Source organism: Callospermophilus lateralis, chromosome 3 (assembly GCF_048772815.1).
Source record: "Callospermophilus lateralis isolate mCalLat2 chromosome 3, mCalLat2.hap1, whole genome shotgun sequence".
NCBI lineage: Eukaryota > Metazoa > Chordata > Mammalia > Rodentia > Sciuridae > Callospermophilus > Callospermophilus lateralis.
This window is the reverse complement of record NC_135307.1, coordinates 112,529,545-112,546,427: the sequence shown is the minus strand read 5'-3', so window position 1 is coordinate 112,546,427 and position 16,883 is coordinate 112,529,545. Positions and strand designations below refer to the sequence as shown.

The 16,883-nt window shown below is 35.3% G+C and overlaps 1 protein-coding gene across 1 annotated transcript in view; it reads right to left on the bottom strand.

Annotated features, from left to right (window-relative positions):
* Positions 1 to 493: 493 nt before the first annotated feature.
* The window catches only part of Glce (glucuronic acid epimerase), a 111,844-nt gene continuing 95,454 nt past the window's right edge, over positions 494 to 16,883 (bottom strand). The window contains exons 2-4 of the mRNA XM_076851008.1: positions 15,578 to 16,176; positions 11,397 to 11,642; positions 494 to 4,546 (exon numbers count right to left, since the gene is read on the bottom strand). Of these exons, the coding sequence (XP_076707123.1) occupies positions 3,522 to 4,546; positions 11,397 to 11,642; positions 15,578 to 16,163 (1,857 nt within the window). The 5' untranslated portion in view covers positions 16,164 to 16,176 and the 3' untranslated portion in view covers positions 494 to 3,521. The remainder of the gene's footprint in view (positions 4,547 to 11,396; positions 11,643 to 15,577; positions 16,177 to 16,883) is intronic.

Genomic DNA, 16,883 nt, shown 5'->3' with positions numbered 1-16,883 from the left:
AGCGTGCAGGGGTTGGAGAGGAGCACGCTAGCTCAATCTTAGCTAGGCATGTTTATACATGGAAGACCAGTGGTACAGGGGCATGCTCTAAGAGGGTGTTTTTAGTTCTCCTTTGTGTTGGTAAGAGGACATGTTGACCATTACTGGGATAGAGGAGTTATCTTCTTTTTTTCTGTTTTTGACATCTTCTGCTTTCTGAACACAATATTTACATCAGCATACCTGTAGATAAGTCTAATAATTAACTTAATAGTTCTGTTTGTTATCAAGGTTAAGTGAAAATGACTTTTAAACACAAATTTTTTAATCCACTGAAGTGGACTTTAAATTATGGTCCCCCTTGTATTCCTGCATGTCTCCTTTCTACCTATCCTTATCTTCTATCCTATCTCAGCCTGACTAGACACCATGGGTTGAAAAGGAATAGTCAGAAATCAGCTTGCTGGGCTCAAAGAGTTTTAGGATAATCCAAGAAGAAAGAGACATGTCCAGGTATATTCCTTTTAAGATACAAACTTTATTTTACAATTTTATAAAGCAGCTTTACATTAAGCACAAACAATCCATTTACTTTGTAGAGAAACAAAATACCTTTCCATCTGCAAAAAATCAAGTTTTGCTGTATATAAAACTAACATGTGCACATTGTGCTTAAACTGCAAAGTCTGTACAGCTTTACAAAGGACTACCCTTCAGAAGGGCATCCAGTAAACACTTTATTGCATATTTAACACATGGTCTATAACCCACATGTACAATGGAGAATAAACAAGAAAACAATTACAAGGAGGATGAAAATAGCAGCTTTCAGTGAAAGTTTGCATACCAACAAAGGAAAAGGACCGCCACATCTGGAGACTTGTGCTTGGGTGTCATTTTTGCATTTGCTCATGTTCACTGGATGGTTCTTGGGTGAAGTGTTTATATACAATAACTCCTAAACGGGTCAAACCTGACCTCCATCCAGAAACTTTTGGCTTGTTTTACAACTTAAGTGGCAATAAGTTTCACATCAATGCTAACTTAAGGTAAGTGGAAAACAGAAAACAAAAGTAAACCTATAATCTTAAAGAGAAATGTAAAGAAACAAATTAAAATTTTAAAATACCCTCCCTATTCTCTCTAAACTAAGAAAACATTTTACATGATTGAAAACCCCCAAACGCCATAGTTGTTTGTAGAGAAAATGCAGTGGAGGATCTCAGGCAGCATCCCTCCAGGTATGCCCCAGCTCCCCTGCATCACAATCGCCTGGATGCTTTGTGAAACATGCAGATTATCATGCTACAGGCAGAGTTAGAGTATCTGGGATCTACATTTCAATAAGCTCCCACGTGATCCTGAGGCATCCTGAAGTCTGATAAGCATTTATGGGTCTGTACAGACAATAGGGTGCTGTGGGTTCAACTCATCCTCTTAGATAATTCTGGGCTCACAGGACAAATCAAGTTGCTGTTGTGATGTAGAAGGCAGGCAGTGTAACACCAACAGCAGTGAAATAGCAATGCCATTTCAATGCCAAATCTTCCCTTCTTCAGTGGAAAAGAACGGCCATATTGTTAAGGCACTGATATTTGTCACAGAAGCAGTACCATACTGTTTTCACTGATTCCCCTAATCTGAAGACCAATGTGCAAACACAAAGCAGAAGTCTGGACCATTCTAAATAATAACAAATATGATGAAGTATAAGGTTCTCAGATGGAAGAAAGTTTATTTTGAGTATTGGCATTGAAAACAAAACAAAACAAAACAAAACAAAACAAAAAAAGAGGGAGTCTTCATTTTTACTGCCAAGACAATATAACATATTTTATATGTTTACACATTGCTGAGCCATCTAATGCATAAGAACTACAAAGGGGAAAAGCCTAATAACCCACAATGGTTGCTATGGGCAAAACTAAAAGTTGTGGTCATAAAAATTGGGAGTTTAAGCTTATTTTTCTATGGCCAGTTTGATATTGTCTTCAGTGTAGAGCTTAACCTTCTTGACTCTTGCTCCCTTAGGTGATGTTATGATATATATATATATCTCACATATGCTTCCCAGTTTCTAAGCAGTGGTTGGTAGGGTGAATTAATTAAGATATAGTATGTAGGCAGGTAATTCATCTGGCTCTTAAATGTGTACTTGGTAGAGGTCACAAATAAACTGCGTTGTGTTTCAGTCCCTTGAAAGTGTTGGGTCTCATATTTCCAAACTGTAGGTTATAGTATTGATTTGGTGTATTATCATACCCTAAAACAAAAACCAGAGCAAAATCAACCCCTTTGTTTTAACCTAATATCTGAAGCCCTATAGCAGACATTGCCCATGGTCCAAGGACTATGGAACCTATTTATAAGGTTTGGTATGATACATAACCTAAATAAAGCTCTGATTATATGGGCAGCAAACACAGAAGCATTTCTTTTATTTAACAGCTGGAAAAATTTAAAATTAAATTTCAAAGGAAAAAACAATGACAGAATCAATGATTTGGAAAATGATAATAAAAAATGATCTAGGCAGGAGAAAACTTTATTATGATTCATGTATATTTAACCTAGTACTTTCCTTAAAGGGGACGGGAAATCCTAACAGGAAGTGATGGTAGACTTAAAATTACTAGTCCCTTTCCAAATTTAGATTTGTAATAAATATTCCACATAATGTCTCCCCAAATATCCCCCACCCCATGAACAAAACTCCCAAAGTGCAGGCTGAAATGAAATACATGATTCCAGACAGTGACAAAAAAGAAACCATTAAGTTGGGGGCTGAGGGAGGGATAGACTGATTATCAAACTTTTACTGATTGTAGATCAAGTTTCACAAAACAGATAACATTTTTGTAATTTCTTGTGCAGTCAACAAGTTTCATTTTAGTTGTGCTTACATTATATAACTGTGAAGCCTGAACACTGGTTGTGTATTTAATTTACATATTTCAAGAAAACCATAATTCAAAATATTCTCCATATATAACAAATTGAACAAATGTGACAAATGTTCATTTACCCCCAAGAAATGAATCTGTAGAAAAAAAACAGCTTTTTAAAAAGTTGAACACAGTCCACTATCCAGGCTACAAGTACATTTTTTACTGTATTACAGCACATAATTTTTTGAAAAGTCTGCTTTCAATATAAATATAAATAATCACGTTTTAAAAGAGCTCCATACCAGTCTCTAGGTAAGTGCTAGACAGCTGGCTGGTAATAGCTACTTACCATGATTTTTTCCATGCTGAGCAGGACTGGACTATCTGTATGGCTCCATGAGGGGTCGAGCAAGGCTAAGACAAACATCTTTGTTTGGCTGACTAAACTCTGCTCTAAATGCCTCCTACATTTCTAAACACTCAACCCATGGAATGCAATTATTTCAGAAGACGGATTTTAAGGATCACTTATCACTTTGCTTTAATCCACAAAAACCTAGTATACACAACCTTTAAAAGTGTGCCTGTGCTCTGCTGAGACAGAGTCATAGTTTCTGGGTTCAGAAGAGGCTGAAATGTGATTTTGGTTGAGCTCTAGTTGTGCTTTGCCCTGCTGCCTTTAAGGTAGCTTTTCCACCTCTTCACAAATTCTTTGAAGATCGGGGACTCATCAATGGTACTGAGTAACTGCAGCTGATTGATGTGGGTGGTATGATAGTCCCAGCGGGCAAGGTTGGGAGCGATGCCGAGCATGAAGTGACGGAGGTCATAGATGGTTCCTGAGCCAGTGTCATACAAGGGCAGCATGGCTTTAAGGGATTCCATGCCACGGTCATACAAGGACCTTGCTTCTTTCCCAAGTTTTTCCCCTGCAGTTTCTTTTAAGTCATACAGCCCAATTAAAGAATACATAAAGCCATTTAAAACAAAAGAGCTAGGTGTGGTTGGATATTCTTCATACCAGTCATGTTTATTCATGAACACAGCTTTAACTCCATGCTGCTCTGACAGAAACTTGTAAGGGGCTGTTGCCCTTAAAGCTGAATTGAGGAATATGTGGTCTTTTGTTAACAGATAGGCCCTGACTAATGTAGAAATGGCTTGCCCTTGGGCCATGGCAGAGTACCACCCTGGTTCTAAAGACTTAAAGCCTTCCCCTAGCTTACGGGTTACCATAATTGGCCAGCCACCTTTCTCATCCTGATTCCTGACCAGCCAATCACTAGCAGCAAAGAATGCAGCCATGTGGGCTGTGGTAGAGATGGTAATGTTGTCAAGGAATCCCTTCCCTTTTGCAATCAACCTAACTACCTTTTTGGGCATAATTTTGGTTGGCTTGACAGCTTTTGTGTTGGAAAGACCCACTCCTTTCCTGAGGTCAGTGACCAGGTCTCTGGTAACCGTGCTCCATGAAGTTCTGGGCCCAATGCCATAGTATATGTCTCTTTCTTTAAAAGCAATCAGTTGGGTATTTGAGACATAATGTACAGTGAAGAGCTGATTCTTTTCTGTAGTCTCTAGAACCACGGATATACTCCCATTTGTCAAGAACTTGAGGTCAAATGAAATAATAAAATCTTTTGTGTTTCCTAGTTGCAAGGACACACCTTCACTGGTCTCTGTAGAGGGAAAAATATCAACAAAGACTGTTAGTATAAAAGCACTTTTGTATTTGAAATATAATTGCAATTTATCTTTTATAACCACTGACCATACAAAATTAAAACCTGGGCATTTTGGGTATCATATCATTATTTATGTACATCTTTTATTAAATTAACCATAAACAAATTACAGAATGGGTGAGTTCCTGGTAGCTTCTGAGAACTGGACCAAAGCTCAGAACTTTGGCCATGTCTGATTTAAAGTATTCAGAGCAAGTGACAAGGGTATTTTCAAATTGTCTTTTCCAGATCCAATGCCAGGTATCAGTAACCAATGACTATTCTAGTATACCCACTCTGCAAAAAGGAAAAAATAGCCAAAAGCTAGCTCAGCACACATTTTAAAAGAGAGGTTAGAAGTTCTAGAAAGAATAGCATATACAAGTTTTCAATTTCTAATCTATTTAATATTTAATATGTGCTTACTATGTTCTAAGCATTTATATATATAAAGTCATTTATTTCTCTTAATTACAAGAGGTTCTAGAGTACTGCTCCAACTTTATGGTTGAAGAACTCAGACACACAAGAGTTATATAACGTACCCAAGGTACAAAACGTTGTTATATAATCTGGCTTCACAATATATGTCCTTAATGATGAAAAGGGTAAGTTTGTTTTTGATGTTCTCTGGAGTTAAGAATAGAACTACTGAAAGTTGAGCAATGGGCTCATGTATTAGAGAAAAAGTCATGTGTGTGTGTGAGGGCAGCATGAATTTCTCCTCTACCACTAGCTTTGAGAAAGCAAAAATATACATCTTTCAGCCTTGATTTCTCCATTGTTCAAAAGTTATTACTTTACTTTGCAGAGTAACTGAGAGAATTTAAAAAGAGACAATGGCTTGTAATAAAGTAAGAGCGATAGTGATTACTATCACTAATTATTACGATAATAAAATAGTAAAAGTTGTTTCATCTGATAAATTATTAAACAAAAATTTCTCTTATAAAGTTATAGTAAAATGATGGTGAGTTCTCAGAAAAATGACTTTCGGAATACTGCTCTATTCATATATATTCTGCAGCTGTATCTCCCAAGAAAAGAAACTGAGCATATTAAAACAAACAAACAAACAAACAAACAAAAAACACCCAGTAGGGCTGGGGTTGTAGCTCAGTGGTAGAGCGCCTGCCTAGCATGTGTGAGGCAATGGTTTAAATCCTCGGCACCACATAAAAATAAATAAATAAAATAAAGGTATTGTGTCCAACTGCAACTAAAAAATATTAAAAAAAAAAAACCCAGCAGCAGTAAAAACAATGAAAAATACAGGTAGTACAAATTTTAAAACATTAAGGAAAAAATGATCTTTAAACAGCTTTCCACATGTATTACCTCATTTAATCCTTAAAATTATCTTCTGAGGTTGTTAAAGCTGGAATTATTTCCATTTTAGAGATAAAGATATGCAGGTTTTGTAAAGTTCAATAAGGGTTTGCTCAAGCCCAAACGCTAATTAGTGGTTAGAGCAGGGACTAGAATCCAGGTTTCTTGGACCAAAGTTCAAAAACTATAAGACAAATGCTGTTGGAAATGGCATCCTCAGGAGAATATCAATGGAAGGGTTATTTCTCTTAGACACAATCATAAAATCACATCTCTGCTTTGGAAAGTCTTTGAGGAAATCATTAGCATGTCACTGGAAGTAAAGATTAGAAATATGAACTTATGACAGTGTATATGGTGTGGACAGCTTGGAGAGTGCCAGCATGTTGAGTTTATCATTTAATTTGCAACACTGGATTCTATCAGTATGGACACAGGTGTCCAAGGTTCTTAATCATTTCATTTTAATGGAACAATTATGGAAGCTGTATCAAGAATGAGGACATTGTCCAAGGGGAGGAAGGAGGGAGTGGGTAGGTGCTAGGGAGTGATATTGGCCAAATTATATTATTGGATCGTGTGCACATAAAAATAGGTAACAACAAATCACACCATTATGCACAAGTACAATGCACCAATTAAAAATATGGAAAAAGGCATACAAAATAAAACATCATGATAGACTTATGTATCAAATAAGGCTTTGAATGGCATTTTAGAAATTGATTTTACAAGTAACCTTTAATGAAGTAAAAATCTATTTTATCTGGCAAAATATCAACATATACTTTCTTCCCTAACTAGCATTTTCTTGCTTCCAGAGTGAAACAGAATCTGAAGCTCAGCACAATATTCCTGAAACACTGCTGGGTTCTGAACTGACTTATGAATCACTCAGAATTAAATTATATTCTGCAGAGCAGACTATCCTGAGTGCTCCTTATTTTTTCATTCTTAGGGTAATGTCTCATTCATCAGACAATATTTTTAACTCTGACATCTATTCTAGCCAAACTGGATAAGAAACTGAATGACCCATCTTTGGAAGTATAAATGAGAGGAAACTGAAGAATCCATTTCCTCCCAGAATTCTGTTCTAATTCTCAATTTATATATAAAAATGTAATAAAATTACACGGTTAAATAAATCACCTTATTATGTCTTCATATACCAGATCAGTCCAAAGAATTCAGGAATGAATGATGTCATGGTATGACCTTTGAAAAAATTCATGATTAATTTTCCTAAAATATTACCACCAGCAGAGGGAGTTACTGAGTCATATATAGGAGAAGTGATGGAGAAAATCCACAAATTAAAGCAACCAACAACTCTGCATTCTTCACAGTAATTCTATTAAACAGGTCTTTTAATTTTCATTTTATAGCGCTACCTAGGAGGTTAAATAACCTGCCAACATCATCAGGAGGATTTGAATGGTAGCAAGTGGGATGGTAAGGTTCTGAAAGCTCCTGGAAATTATCTGAAGACTCCTGCTTCAAATCTACTAAAAGAAAGTTCTGATTTTTCTATTGTTTGAAACCTATGACCCTAGTTTTTCTGAGCAGTCATTCCTACGAGTTACTGTAGCTTTATCTGGTATATGGGGTACATGTACATACTTGAGAAAACAAAGGAAGGAGGGGAGGGAGGGAGTGGGTAGGTGCTAGGGAGGTAGGTGCTAATCTTGTCAATGATTTTTTTTTGGGGGGGGGGGTGACACTAAAAGCACAAACAGCAGCAAAAATAAACATCTGGGACTATGTCAAACTACATTTTCCCACAGAATAGGGATCAATCAACAAAATGAAAAGGTGGCCTACAGAATAGGAAAAAATATTTGTAAAACATATATCTGATAAGGGGTTAATATGCTAAAGTATATAAGAAACTTTTGTAACTCAATAGAAAAAATTAAATAATTAAAAAATAGGCAAGGGACCTGAATAAATATCTTTCTAAAGAAGATATACTGATGGCCAAAAGATACACAAAAAGGTGCTCAACATCCCTAATCATCAGGGAAATGTAAATCAAAACCATAATGAAATATCATTTCATACTTGTTGGAAAGGCTATCATCAAAAAGACAAAATTAACAAAGTATTGGTGAGGATATGGAGAAAAAGGGAACTCTTGCATACTCTAAATGGGAATATAAATTGGCAGTCATCGAGGTTCCTCAAAAAATTAAAAATAGAACTACTATGCGAGACAGCAATTCCACTTCTGGGTACATACCCAAAGGAAATTAAATCCATATCTCAGAGATATCTGAATTCCCATGTTCACTTCAGGATTATTCATAACAGCCAAGAAACAGAAAAAACCTAAGTGTGCAGTGATGGATGAGTGGATAATGTGTATGTCTGGTAGAATATCATTCAGTCATAAAAAGAAATAAATTCTGCCATTTGCAACAACATAGATGAACTTTGAGGGAATAATGCTAGTGAAGTAAGTCAGAGAAAGACATTTACTATATCTGGATCTAAGAAAGTTGAACTCAGATGGTACAATGGTGGTTATTGTGGGCTGGGAGGTGGAGGAAGTAGAGATATACTGGTCAAAGGATATGATATCAGCTTTCAGTTATAAAATGGATAAGTTCTTGGCATCTAATGTACAGTATGATGACTTTAGATAATGATACCATATCAAATACTTAAAATGTGTTGGGAGAGATCTTTGATGTTCTCACTACCACATGTGCACAAAAAAGGTAACTATGTGGTGATGGGTGTGTTAACTCACTTGACTGTGGCAATAAATTCACAAGATAATTTATAAATGTATTATAAACTTATAAAGATATATATAAATGTATATCAAAGCATCACACTGTATGCCTTAAATATAATCAATTTTATTTTTCAATTATTACTCATAAAGCTGAAAAAAAATCAATGTTTTCATACAGAATGCAAACTTAATATTCATTCATTTAATCAATAGGCTTACTATGTGGATTGAGAATTAGGCCTTACTTAGAACCTTGAAGAACACGGAGATGAGGATCCAGGCAGAAGAGAAGCTCACAAGTAGCCTAAAAAAGAATGACTATAGAGATAGGAGGGGAAAGTGAGTTCCTAGAAATGAAACATAGAGTGTTTTGGGTAAGGAAAAACTAAATTAATAGAATAGAACGGGTCCAAAGCTTAAATTTGTTCCATTTTAAAGTTAGGAAGAAAAAACATTATTCATCAAATATAACAATAAAAAATACGTTGCAGACTCATATAATGGTTGTTTACTCTAGATGATTTTATTCCATTTCAGGCAAAAAATTTCAAGGAAAAGAAAGTAAAAATAAAAGGCTGACACCATTCAGCTCCTGGTCTTCCAAAATCTTACTTCACTTAGGCATATGCTTTAAGATACCAGTCCAAAGTTCTTCTCAACAGTGACTCTCTGAATTCATCTCCCATGAACTCTCTGTCTTCTAAAAAGCCTCATCTCTCACACCTCTTTGATTCCCTTATCCTGCTCTGCTGAGTAGTAACTCAACTTCATTCCCTCTCAGACTTGTAGTATGTAACTATAGTACACCCAGGGTATCAAAACCTGCATGCCACTCTCAACTAGCACACTTAATCACCAGGAAGTGCCAACTCTGAGTAGGTGTGTTCCACTGGCAGAGTAGCTGTCACGGAGATCCTTCCTCTCTATGCTTATAGCTATGTTAGGAAGTGGTTTATCTTAAGCTACTGGCCATAGAATAAAGAGCTAAAATGAAGATTCCCCCAAGTAGGATGTGAGAATCTATCTTCTGCATTTCCCAGGGCACCTAAAAGTGTACAATGAAATCTGCTACTCTAAATAGAATGAGTTCAGAAGATTGTTTTAAGAAAAACTCCCAGACATTTGAGGAGATCAAGACAAGGGTTGTGATTTTCCACCCTAATCTAAACCACATTATTAAGGAACATAAAACTAAGCTCCTTGGGTGCGCCTGAAGCTAATGTTCTTTTGCTTAGTGTAACATTCCCCACTGCAATAACCCAAGCTAAACATTGTTAAAACATTTTCTTGCAACTTCTCATCCAGCCAAGCCTGTTGTTTAATAATAAGCAAAGATGCTCCATGTACTGGAATATCACAGAGTACCCTGGGAAAAAAGAAGTTCTAGTCACAGAATAAAAACTAAAGGTCATCCATTATTTGCACTGCATTAAGCACTCATAAATCCATTACTTAAGGCCATCTAGAATGAGTAGATTTATATTGTGGCTTTCAAGGTCTATGAATTACACAGTCATCAATAAAAGACAAGGAGAGAATATAGAAGAGGTCTTAAAACTTTTCATTTCTTTTTATTTACTGACTGCAAGGTTAGCGGGAGTGGGGAAGTTCTGATCTTGACAACATTTCCCCATCGAGAATTAAGCCAGAGGTGCTGAGATTATTTCATTGTCTTTTTAAGTAATGGAGTCATTAATTCTCATGGATATTGATTAGTGCAGAAAAATACATTACATTCTAATTAATGAGACTGTCTTAGTAAAAGGGGAAATGTTGCATAAAGTTAATTTGATTTTATAAGTGATTTTATTAATGAAAATGGTTTTATATGAAGTTTGAGATAATTTAGTACATTAACAGAATTCAATAAGGGAACATGTCTATTTGGTAATGCTACATTTTCTTGAAAAAATGAAATGCTAATGGTAAAAAATATACAAAGGAAAGGATGGGTCTTTCCATAAAACAGTTTCTGTCTTGGTGCATAATAAACTGCAAACGAATATAAACTACACAAACTATACTGAAATATTAAAATAAACCAAGGGATCCTGGGGGTGAAGCTCAATGTACAGTGCTTACCTATCATGTGCAAAGCCCTGGTTCAATCCCCAGCAATGCAAAAACCAAACCAAACCAAACCAAACCAAACCAAACCAAAACCATGGAGCTTCAATCTTACAGGCTATAGACCCTGGAGGTACACACTGTAGTGATCTCGCTTGTGTGTGTGTATGATGGTGGGGACTGAACCCATGACTTGGGACATGCTAAGCAAGAGCTCTACCACTGAACTATATCCCCAGTCCCATAATCTGGATGTTTTTAGTCTATGGCTTAGCTTTTCACGTAGTAAATATTCCTTTTTATAACTCCTTTTTTTCCCCTCCCAGTACTGGGGATTGAACCTAGTAGTGCTCTACCACTGAGTTACATCCATTACCCTTTTTATTTTTACTTTGAGACAAGGTTTTGCTAAATTGTGATCTTCCTGCCTCAGCCATCCAAGTTTCTGGAATTACAGGTGTGTACTTCCGTATCCAGCAATAACTTTTTTTTTTTCCTAGATGTTCATTCTTTGGAGATTTCACTTAGGTGACAGCATTTGTTTATTTACTTATGTAATATTAAAGGTCTGATATATGTTTTTAAAACCCATATTAAAATTTTAAAGGAATACCAGGTGCTATGGATTAACATAAAATTAGCCGACATATATAGTACATAACTTACCTGGAGCAATAAACTGTTTAACATTGGTGAATCTAGATTTATCAGTCACACTGGCCATAAAGCAGCCCTTTGGCACAGTCCAGTCATTAGGTTTGATGTTTCTGTCCCTGTCTTCTGCTGTTTCATACACCTCTATGTGAGGGGGTTTCTCAGTTAGATTCTTGCTGTAATGACTTAACCCATACTGTGCAATCTGGATTGGGTAGAAATAGCCTTGAGGTCCCCATTGTGTAGATAATGGCACCCCTATAAAAAGAGAAACAAAATGAATAGGATTTTACTTCTGGGGAATGTTTTAGGGTTATGAGCAACTATTGAGCTTTTTATACTGCTTTCATAATTACTAGAAAATTAGTAAATTAACCAGATAAAATTATTCATTCACTCATTATTTGTTGAGAGAGCAATTTAACATTATCAATTACCTTTTAAGGACTCTTTCAAATGTCTATTTTTGCCACAGATACCATGTTTCATAATTGTCTTTCGTACATTCAAATTTTGTATAATTTAGAAGTATGAAGATGTCACCAAGATTTTATTCTAAATACTAAGCCTGAAATTTTAACGCTTGCTTTCTATTTCCTCATCTCTCTCTCCAATGTCAAAGTGTGGTCTGAGAACTAAGTATGTCATCTGATGGTTAAAATATTTGCTTAAAAAGATAGTTATGACTAGGCAACATAAGATACAAAACAAGTGCTTCAATTTTTTTATATCCTTCTTGCTAAAAATTAATTTCTAAGGAGTGTTTTTAAAAATTGAGTTAAAGTTCTATATTTGACCATTGACTCTTGAGATAATTTATTAATAAATTTCTTACAAAATTTTTTAGATGTTTGGTATTAGTCTTTAATTTAGTAATTTCCTACATGGGAACTCCAAGAATACACTGCATAGAATACTGTGGTTCTAAAATGAATGAACAAACATCTGATGGGCACAGCAGAGACTGGGAATCTACATAATTGCATGTGTTTTAATTCAGTTTCAAAATAATATTTAAGAAACTAATGATTGCTATGGATTCAATATGGCATAAGCGTGTCCCCCAATGTTTCATGTGTTGGAAACTTGATCCCCAGTTTTATGAATGTCAGAGGTGACAGAATCTTTAAGAAGTAGGACTTAGTGGGAAATAATTAGGACACTGAAGGTGGTGCTCTCAGAAAGAATTAATGTACTGCTTTTGGGACTCTGGTTAGTTTTCATGAGAGGGTTCTCGTTAAAGAGTAAGCCTGGCTCCTCCTATGCTCTGGCTTCCATTTGGTCCTCTTACTGTCATATCTCTCTGATGCCATCCATGATGTGATAGGGCCAAAATCAACAAAGGCTGTTTTGAGTTTTAGCCTCCAAAACTAAGAGCTAAATAAATCTCTTTTCTTTAGAAAGTACCAGGCCTCAGGTATTTTTTCATAGCAACAAAAGACGGATTAATACAGGGACTATATAGGATATAAATAAATTGTTAAACATCTATATACTCTTTTCAAGAGACAGACCGCCCCCCCATTAAAGCAGAACTATCACTTAATAAAAGGTAGGTTTATATAAACTCATATATATTAGTCTATACTAATGTATAACTGGCATAAAACTGAGATTTCCCAATGGAAGTAACATCCTCCAGAGTATTTATAAGAATTTAGTATAATGATAAAGCCTGAATTCATAAATCAGGAGAAAAGATCATTTGAAACATGTTGGGGGAAAAAAATCTAAAACTAGTACCTGACTTATACCATTTTTCAAAATAAAAATTAATTTAACTGGACTAAAAAAGTTAAATGAGAGGCTGAGGGTGGTATAGCTTAGTAGTATAGAGCACCTGCCCATCATGTTTGAGGCCTGGGTTTGGTCCCTAGAACTGCAAAACAAAAACAACAACAACAAACTAAAAAAGAAAAATAACGAAACTATAAAATTATTAAAGAAAATAAAAATAAAATCCTGGTATAGCAAATGCCTTTCTAAGCATAAAATGAAGAAGTCACAAAGTTCAAAGAAATTTATGTTTAATAAACAGAACTAAAATCTTCTAAAACTAATAAATCATAATTAAAAGATAAGCGAATTGAAGAAAGTATCTATAACAAATGCAACAAAGTATTGCTACTCTTAGTATATAATAAATACAAAGTTCTTATAAATACCTGTTTTAAAAACCCTACTAATTGCATTAGAAAAAACGAGGGAAAAAACATGAAAACATGGTTAGTAGCACAGGAATGATACTTGACCTCACAGTTGTTAAAGGAAGAAAACTATAAGGTCTTTTTGTAAATAACAGATTAAAAACAATGTTCCATGATGGAATTTGAGACAAGAGCACCCTCTTATGATGCTACTGGAAACATGAGGAGGGCTACTACCTTTTTGGAAAACTGTTTGACAAAACATATCAAAAGTTTAATCTGACATGTGGTTAATTATATTCTCTAGAAGGAATATATAACTCTGAGAATATAATTCAAATAGCAATAAAAATTAACAATAAGGTCTGTAACATTATTTACAATAGCAGAAAATTTGGAAATGACCTAAGTATCCAACAAAACAGAAGGATCTCATATATTACATATATCATGAAATGTCCTTACTATGGAATGTTAGACATTGAAATGTCCAATAAATATTTAATTATAAGGAGAAATACTATAATTATAATAAATTGAAACAGCAATAGAAAAAAATGACTATGCAGTATGATCCCAATTTGTTTAAAATGTATATTCACAACAACAGATCAGAAAAAAACACATCAAAATATTAATAATGGTTACATTGGCTCTGGGTGTTTTTTACTTTTTCTTTAGAATCTAAGCATCTACTGATTTGGCCATGGATATCTTTGAAATCTATAACAAATTACTACTTTCCTGAATTATTAGATAGTAAGTATCATTAAAACTATGTTAAAGTTTATGAGAAAATATAAAGATCTCCAGTAAATTGACAAAAATGATAATGATTATTTTGGGGTAGTAAGAATATAGTATAGGTAAATTTGTTCCCTTCCCTCTTCTAATCTTTGGTAAATATATTATCTAAAAAAAATTAGATAGATGCAGTAGTACACATCTGTAATCTTAGCGACTCAAGAGGCTGAGGCAGGAGGATCTTAAGTTTAAAACCAGCCTCAGAACTTAGCAAGGCTCTAAGCAACTTAGCGAGACTAAGCAACCCTGTCTCAAAATAAAAAGGACTCAGTGGTTAGGCATCCCTGGGTTTAATACACAGTACAAAAAAAGATATCATATAAATAGGAAAACACCTGCATCAGAATATGCAGAATATGTAGACTCCAATTTCCAATTTGATGTACACCACTAACTTCGGAGACAATGGCTAAATATACTTTTGACCTAAGGGAGTCTGAAGATATCTGCAGAGTTATCTGGTAAGCACAAACTTCTTCATCTTTTTAATGTTGTAGATGGATACAATATCTTTATTTTATTGATTTATGTAGTGCCGAGGATTGAACCCAGTGCCCCAAGCACGCAAGGCAAGCACTCTACACTGACCCACAACCCCAGCCCCACAAACTTCTTTTCAAAGCAAAAATATAAAGTTAAAAGTAGTTTCAACATGATTTTAATAAATTCATATTAAAGTTTAATATTAAAATTGAAATTATATTAAAATCACTGTATAACCAAATGAGGAAAGTGAGATAAAACCTGAACCAATCTCAAAATACATTGTTTCCCCTGTTCAAATTATATATGTCAACGTCAAATTTAATTTCCTCTTGTCAATTCCTAGGTTTGAAAGCAAATTCCAAAATGTACTAATAACCCCTCAGGAACAACAACTGCTTCAGGTTTCTAAAGACAATGAAAGATAGCACCCACAGACTACAGGAGTTTGGTATAAGTTCAGTGTCTGTGTACTGTCTTATCCTGAGGACTTGAAACGTCCTTCCAGAGACCTGTCTAATAAGGTAACAGGACAACACCGGGAAATTGAGGGATCCAAGGGATGCTCTCTCCCTTTCTTATCTCCTCTCATAGTTTAATAATGGTGTATTTTAAAGCAAAATTTCTGCTATGTTTTGACCTTACTTGTGAGAATCTTAAGATTCTGAGGAAGGTTAATGGAATAGTCCTATATTCAGGTATGATGGTATCTCAACAAAATCAGTCTAGAAAATACAAGTGGAGCAAATAGATACCAACCTTCAACCCCACTTATGCACTTGACTCTGTCTCGGACTTCCACATTGTAGCCTTCAAAGGACATAAATACACCATCAGGGTGATAAGGGGCTCTCTGTGCATACACTTTGGAATAGCTATGAGAGAATTCAAACCGATCATAGCCATCATACTGAACCACCTTTCCATAAACATCAAAGTATTTTTCTACCCAAGTGAATGGAAGAAAGACTTCATTCCCCTCTCGTCTCCCTTTAATTGTGTGTTCATCATTTATGAGACAGTCAATTTCTTCATATTTGAGTCCTAACACCTTGCTTCCCCCATTATTATTGAAGCCCCCAACGACAGGGGGTGCTTTCTGCTGTTCCTGAGGGAATGCCTCCTCAGATTGCTGTTTGGCCATGTGGTTCACATAGTGGTTACTCTCAGATGCTGCTGCTCTTTTCTCTAATCCATCCACTCTGAAGCCACTACTCAAGTGCCGTGGAAACTGGATTGCTTTGTCACTGGAACACTTATTCCACAAAAGTACTGTGACCAAAGTGAAGAGTGCACAGATGATAATCAAAGTCTTATAGTTGACCCGAGCTGCCAAGCAACGCATATTCAGACCATACCTATGGAGGCAAGAAGAAAAATGCATGCAAAGATGTAAATATTGATATTTCATAAGATAACATTTTCTTCATTTTAAAAATGTTCAACAACATTAGGATTATTAAATGCAAGCAATCTGATGAGATTTAAAATTACTAACTCAAACTTTCAGCAGGAACAAACAAGAGTTAAGAGGTACTCCCTCTATGGTAAAATACAAAGTTAACATAATCCTCTAAAGCAGAGATATCCAAATTTTCTTAGTTTGTGTTCCCTTGCTGTCTTGGTAATTTTTCAAAATGCCTCCTAAGCCAAAAGAAACATCTTATAGTTCCATTTTTTAAGTAGTCAAAACCAAACAATTTTAGTACTTATGCCCTAATATCTTAGCTGCCTGAAAAACAACAGACCTTTACAAGGAAAACAGTGACATCCGTGTTGCCAAACCTAACAGTGAATTTTTAGTGCTCATCCTACTTTGACCTCTCAGTAGTAGAAAAGTCAATAATTTTTCCTTCCTGAAACACTTTCTTCCCATGGTTTCTAAGGTACCATTCTTTTTTGGTTCTCCTTATATCCCACAGAGGTTTGCTTTTCCTTGGTCTTGCTGGAGGCTTCCTTCTTACCTCCCTGATGCTGTAAATGTTAGAAAGCCTTAGGGTTCCAGCCCTCAGACTTCTTTCTCTCTATTAGCCCCTAGGTGATCCTACCCAACCTCATGCTTTTA